Genomic DNA, 7,171 nt, shown 5'->3' with positions numbered 1-7,171 from the left:
TTCAAATTACTGTACATCCAGTTACTCAAGATTCCTACCACAATGCATCACTGCCTTCTTTAGGACAGATTTTTTTTGTCCATAACCCCAGAGAAGAGAAAAATTGGAAAAAAAAATTAAAAAAAGGTTGCCTGTTCAAAAATATTCAACTTAGATCTGCTCTTTCCAGTCCTCTTGTATGTGTTGGTCTTCACTTTGCCTGAAGTTTCCCCAAAGATAATGCATGTAGAGTGAACAAGAGCAGGAATGAGAACAGTTTCTGTAGCACCAAAAATCTCCAAGCTGTGGCATTGTATTCTTTATTTATATCAGATACAACTATATGAAGTTCCGTTTGGTTCTTGTAGGCTGGTTGGTTTCAGGTACCTGAGACAATAGCACCAAATTCAACAGAAACRAAAAGAGAGAGCACTTAAGACCAAGGCTCTGCACATACTTGGTGCAAATGGAAACTGAATGGCTCAGAGGACTGCTCTCCCATGAGCAGTTTGAGAGGATAAACCCACCCATCTTGACGAGTTCACAGGAATGTTTCAAACACATGAACTGTTCTTTCCATCTCCTGCAAGAGACACAAACCATTAGCTATTCATAAATATGCAGAGACAGAAATAGAGTTACTTTTTGAAGTAGTACTTACTGTGTTACTTATTTTAATCTGAACAAATAAATAAATGAAAATAGACATTTCTGTTTATTAGCTGCTATCTTCTATCAAAATATGATTAAAGAAGAAAATCATTAAAGAAGTATTAATGCAGAAAAGTACTCTACTGTGAAAGTCCATGAGAAAATCAAGGCTTATTAGGATCACTTACATAATTAATGTGCTCAGTATGTATTAGGAAAGCATTGCAGTAGCACACTGCATGAATTTAAGTCTTACTGCATGCTTATGCTGTTGGTGACCCAGCTGTAACCACATCTCTGCACAGTCTGGATAATCAAAGTAAAGATCAGTATCTACACTCTCCTGCTGGACAAATGCCTTTTTTATCTACCTACCATCTTGCACAGACTTTCAACATATTTTTAGGTGAAGATAGCAGAGGAATAGCATGAAAATTGTTTGAAAAATATTCTGCAGGAACTCTACAAAAACACACACTATGGCTTTCACAGGTTTTGTTGTAAATTATTCATGGAGAAAAATATTTAGTGCTCAATGATCCAACTGGAAAGTAGCAATTGTTGTCCTTTTCTCAGCAGGGCTGGTTATCAGTTGAATCAGCAAGCTGATCCAAACCCCTCAGCAGTTAGAACAGTGTGATGGAGGGAATGCACATCCAGAGCTGGGATCAGCCTGTGCCAATGGTGAAATGCCCTTGGAGGGCAAACACTTCAGTGACAAAGGGTGATGGCAAGGCAGACACCTGGCTTCCACCATGCTGCTCTGATCTTCCCAAGGCTGTATTTACTRACCTAAAAATGGTGGTCACATTTCTAAAGCCTTGTATGAAAGTCAGAACCAGCAAACTGTGTGGAGCAGAGGTGGGTAACTGGGTTTTGGCCTAGTTACAGCAACACAATTAGGGGCAACTGCAGCAACTCGGGGTCGGGGTGTCTGTGAAACCTGACAACCACTGCTAGTCATGCCACAAACATGGACACTGCTTCTACCCCATTCACTCTGCCACAACATGCTTTTCATACTGCTGTATTCTCTCCCCACTTTCCTCCCTTCTTTTAGGTTAAATGCTTAATCYTCTTCTGAGAAGAGCATTATTAGAAACAGCCTCCGGTTTCTAAGTTACTACACTAACTTTTTTCCTTTTATAGATACCTTCCTCAAGGTCTATTAAAGGTTTCCTTGCTAGTAGAACAACAAATTGACACATTAACAGTTCTTGAAAAAAATCTATCTCACAATATTAAGATAAAGAATAAAAGCAGGTGTACAACATCACCTCTATAAGTTGTGATTTGTCATAGTCTCTACGATGTCTGTAGATGCATTGACTGAGGAGTGAATACAATCTCTCAAGTTGGTCAACAGTCAGGTTGTCACTTTTCTTAACCACCAGATCAAGCAGTTTCTGTTGGAACAACAAAAGGAGGGTTTTTTTCATCAGTTTCTAAGTGTTTTTTAAGGGCAAATCAGAAATGCCTTCTTTCTGAAGCACTCCTTCGAAGGGGATACATGAAAACGAAGAAACCACACCTGGTTATCAGTAAGGCCACTGCTTCCATATAGATACAAAGAGAATTCGATGTATCTTTTCACTTCTCCACTTACACCCACACTGCTTAAGATTTCCTTTATTCAGCATAGCTCAGGCCATGTTTATTATTTTGAAATGCTACTTCATCCTATTTCATCTTGGTCAGTAATTGCAACAAAGCAAACTCTAAAAACTGCTTTGATGGCTAAAGCAGACATTTTTAATAACTTACACTGATAGGGAAAAAGAAAGTACAACCACATGAAGACATATCTAGAATTCCACAAATGTTGACACATGATACAAAAAAGAGAAGGAGGTAGAAGGAGAACACAAGACATGTAAAATTTCTCATAAACACAAGGTGAATGTATTTCACATAGCACCAAAGAGCAAAATTTAAGATTTTTTTTCCTCCTGTCATAACAACYCGATGGTTTCCAAAGAGATTATCATCTGTACGCCACAGAAAATGGGATCTAAATKTCATAGGTCATAGTAGGTCAAGCTATTTTTTACAACAGAAGTCAGCAAATTTTATCATAACTTTGCTTAAAAAAGCTGAAAGAAAATTAACTAGCAGTCTATGATGCCAAAACATCAACACAAATTCCCATTTGCTTTTCAATCCACTAAGTTTTCTCCACCAAGTACACCGACACAGGAAGGAAAAAGATGATGTTAACTCCCAATTACTAGGCACCCAGCAGTTTCTTGGTACCTGGCATGGCCAATTAACGCACATGAGTACCTGCAAAAATGGTAATTAWAATAGTGGACTGCTGTGTCATTACTGGATTATAAGGGTAGCAACGATGGGACAGTAAGGATTCGGTAGTTTTATTAACTTTTCATCCAAAAAACACTGATGGACAAATAATTTCCAAAAGTAACTGGCATCAGAATGCTTGTTTGGAGTAMAAAATAAAGGAAATGTTACTTCAGAACACAGAAAGGAAGCATTTTTCACRGAGCCTGTTAACAGTATGTCCTGGGGATGTCTTTTTATCCCATCSCAAGTCCCTGTCATACAACAGTCCCTGTAATCTGCGAAACGACATTGTGTGAGAGGGACACAAGGCTTTTCCAACCTGGTTACTTCGGGTTTTGGACTTTAAGGGCCCAGGAATGCAATTGGATAGTGGTGAGGTAAGGTATTTGGGAGCCTTGACCCATGATGTGGGTGTTGATCAGGTGYTCATGAGGGAGCCCTTTTCTCTCTAGGAGCAGCTTTTAATGAATGTAAGAGAGAGGTTTGTCCACAAGGACAGGATGCAGGAACACTGTCGTAGAATGCTCTGGAAGACAATTGAGGAAGGGATYCAACAKCTCAGAGAAGTRGGAGTAATGGAGGTGCTCTTTGGAAGGGACGGGCAGCATCATAATGATCCTGATCAGGTCAGGTGCACYGGRCAAATGCTGTGGAATCTGGCRAGTCAYGGGCCATCCCAGTATGCCACCTTCATTRCCACKATTAATGCTGATGACAACCGAGAGACAGTGGGTTCTGTAGCCAACAGGCTCCGGTATTACRCGAGTATGATCAATAGCCCAATGCAGGCTCACGTCTCTGCTGTGGTTAAGGACCTCAAAAAGGAGATAGGGGAGGAGGTAAGAAAGAACAGTGACCCCATGCAGGTCACAGGCCCCAGTGTCAGAGCCCAACATCCCCCAGCTAGGGAGAGGGGATACATCCCATGAATTCACCTGTGGGCCTTTCTGTGTGACCATGGGGAAGACATGAGGAGGTGGGATGGGAAACCCACTTCTGCCCTGGCAGCCCGGGTGCATCAGCTCAAGGGGGAAAACACTAGCCAAGGCAGCTCTTCCAAAGGGAAGTAGCCTCAGCTTCCCGTAGCCAACCCACTAGACGCAATGGAGGGGGAGGTGATATGTCTGATTCCCTTGGAGGAACCTGTGGGTGGGCCCATGGAAGGGATGATACCCAGGGTTAGAGGGGGCCCTGCCTCTAGCCAGGTAGAGGCATGGGAAAACCGTGTCTTCTGGATGGTGTGGATCCGATGGCTTGGCACATCAGAGCCACAAAAATACGAAGCATTGGTTGACATGGGAGCGCAGTGTACCCTCATGCCATCGGGGCACGTGGGAGCAGAAATCATTTCTATTGCGGGGGTGACGGGGATCACAGGAGTTGACTGTGTTGGAAGCTGAGGTGAGCCTGACTGGGAGGGAGTGGCACAAACATCCCATCGTGACTGGTCCAGAGGCCCCATGCATTCTGGGCATAGATTTCCTCCAGAACCGGTATTTCAAAGACCCAAAAGGACTCAAGTGGGCTTTTGGAATAGCTGCTGTGGAAGCAGAGGGTGTTAGGCAATTGAATGCCTTGCCTCGACTATCAGAGAACCTTTCTGCAGTTGGACTCTTGAACATTCAGAAGCAATGTGTACCAACTGCCACCTCCACAGCTGGCAGTACAGGACAAATCAAGATGCCCTGATCCCCATCCAGAAGATGATCCAAGAGCTGGAGAGCCAAGGGTTGGTCAGCAAGGCCCACTCACCCTTCAACAGCCCCATGTGGCTTGTACACAAATCTGAAGGGGAAAGGAGATTGTCCATGGACTATCGTGCTTTGAATGAGGTGACTCCACCGCTGAGCGCGGCCGTGCTAAACATGCCGGAGCTCCAGTACGAGCTGGAGTCCAAGGCAGTGAAATGGTGCCACTACTGACATTGACAGTGCAATTTTATCCCTGTCCCTGGCAGCAGAGTGCAGGCCTCAGTTTGCTTTCACCTGGAGGGGTGTGCAGTACACCTGGAACCGGCTGCCCCAGGGGTGGAAGCACAGCCCCACCATCTGCCATGGGCTGATCCAGGCTGCGCTGGAAAAGGGTGAGGCTCCGGAACATCTTCAGTATATTGATGACATCATTGTGTGGGGGAACACAGCAACAGAAGTATTTGAGAAAGGAGAAAAGATCTTTCAGATTCTCCTGGAAGTCGGCTTTGCCATAAAAAGGAACAAAGTGAAGGGACCCGCTCGAGAGATCCAGTTCCTGGGAGTGAAGTGGCAAGATGGACAGCACCAGATTCCCACTGAGGTCCTCAGAAAGATCACGTTAATGTCTCTACTGACCAACAAAAAGGAGACACGAGCTCTCCTGGGTGCCATAGGCTTTTGGAGGATRCACATCCCYGAATACAGCCAGATCATGAGCCCTCTCTACCTGGTGACCCGCAAGAAGAACGATTTCCASTGGGGCCCTGAACAGCAGCAAGCCTTYRMCCARATYAAGCAGGAAATCRCTCATGCAGTAGCCCTTGGCCCAGYCAGGACAGGACCAGARGTGAAGAACGTGCTCTACTCTGCAGCYGRGAGCAATGGTCTGTCCTGGAGCCTTTGGCAGAAGGTGCCTGGTGAGACTCAGGATTGACCACTGCGATTGTGCAGCCAGAGTTAGAGAGGGTTGGAAGCCAAATACACTCCCACACAATTCAATTCATTTTTTCATTTCTGYTACCTTTAGTCTGTCATGGTCAACAACTACAGAAGGTAAAGGATCTGAAGGTTCCTCTGGAACTTGCTCCAAACTCRTGGGCTTTGACTGCTCCACAGCGACTTTTCGTGTTTTCTTGCTTTTGAATATACCTGTAATTTGGAAAACAACTGTCAGCACCATCAGTCTCACCAAATGCAATGTATTTCTTCATTTCAGCTTGATTTTGCTTGTTTAGTTTGTTGGGTTGTTTTGAATCAAGCAACACTGTAGCAGTGCAGTTATTCATCAGCTTTGCTRAAAATTCTGAATGTTTACAGGTGCACAAACCCACAGTTCAGAAAAAAAAACCCACAAAATTGGTAATCCTTAAAACCCAACTCTGAAGTGCCAACTTTAAATGAAAACTGAATTTCACTAAGAATTTTCTCATCGTATCTTTCTATTCAACAACAACAAATTAAACAGCTTCTAAGACAAGTTCAGATATTAGGCAAATGCTAAAATGCTTTCTGCTTAAGTGAAACAAATCTTCATTTTTCTCTCTAAAGCATCACATGCCTTCATCATCACAGTATTCCAACATCTGCTCTACTCCCAAAACCCCATGCTATTGYTACACATTTCTGTGTCTTCCACCTTTGTATTCAAGCTTTTGTCCAATTCTTTTACAAAGAACGAAGTATTTTCATAAATCCTGATTCTCTCCCTACATTCATTCACTATTTTTCTCCTCAMCTATTTAAAATGCCTTTTCTTCTGAGGACCTCTGCTATTATAACCATACTATAGTATGCCAAATTGACCTACCATATTCAGAAATGTAAAGGCTCTTAATACATCATATTCTTCTTGTGATATTCCTAGGACCTTTCTTGTACTATTCTCCTTACCCTTAGAGAAAATATGTATGTACAAACACAGCCAACATGTATACAGTAATCTTCTCTTAATTCAGATCTCTCATTAAAGCTCATTTACTTTGTAAATCTCAGCCCYAACTTTTGAAGTAAAGATTTCATTCTTTTAGATAATTCTGAAAAGCTCATTAAAAAGGCAATCATGCATAAGGCTTCTATTTCTGTTCCCTGAGGAAACTCTCTYTCTTGTCTTCAAAGGACATGGCCCCTTCTTTTATATACCACCAGGATTTTCCTGCTCCTTCTCTTTATCTTTTTTCTGTACTGTTATTGTGTTCACTGTGACTCCAAGATACCTTCTCCAACAGATAAACAAGTTTATCTGGCTTTTCCTGTGAGTTAAACTGCTTCAACTTTTGCTAAGAGCAAGTTTTTAAAGGAATAAATTCTGTATTTCTATGCTTTTTTACACAATGTCAATGATACTCTTATCATATTCTCTAACAAAACAAGTCAAAATCTATCATGTAGATCAAAATATAAATCAGAATATACAGACAAAAACATGTATTCTATGTATCCACATTTTTGAACATAAAACATTTGAACATGTATTTAATGTTATCTCATTTATGTTACGCTGTAAGCATACTAAGGGTTTCAAACAAATAGTCAGCAACTGATAAAAT

The 7,171-nt window shown here is 42.2% G+C and overlaps 1 protein-coding gene across 3 annotated transcripts in view; it reads right to left on the bottom strand.

Moving 5' to 3' along the window:
• Nucleotides 1-283: 283 nt before the first annotated feature.
• ATAD2B (ATPase family AAA domain containing 2B) overlaps nucleotides 284-7,171 on the bottom strand; it is a 74,063-nt gene continuing 67,175 nt past the window's right edge. For all 3 annotated transcript variants that reach the window (XM_057390427.1, XM_057390426.1, XM_057390428.1), the window contains exons 26-28: nucleotides 5,647-5,774; nucleotides 1,908-2,036; nucleotides 284-562 (exon numbers count right to left, since the gene is read on the bottom strand). In XM_057390427.1, coding sequence (XP_057246410.1) covers nucleotides 521-562; nucleotides 1,908-2,036; nucleotides 5,647-5,774 — 299 coding nt within the window. In that variant the 3' untranslated portion in view covers nucleotides 284-520. The remainder of the gene's footprint in view (nucleotides 563-1,907; nucleotides 2,037-5,646; nucleotides 5,775-7,171) is intronic.

Source organism: Malurus melanocephalus, unplaced genomic scaffold (genome assembly GCF_030028575.1).
Source record: "Malurus melanocephalus ecotype Western Australia unplaced genomic scaffold, MMel_1.1 scaffold_26, whole genome shotgun sequence".
Lineage (NCBI taxonomy): Eukaryota > Metazoa > Chordata > Aves > Passeriformes > Maluridae > Malurus > Malurus melanocephalus.
Note: the sequence above shows the minus strand (reverse complement) of the source record. Positions and strands in the feature narration are given on the sequence as shown.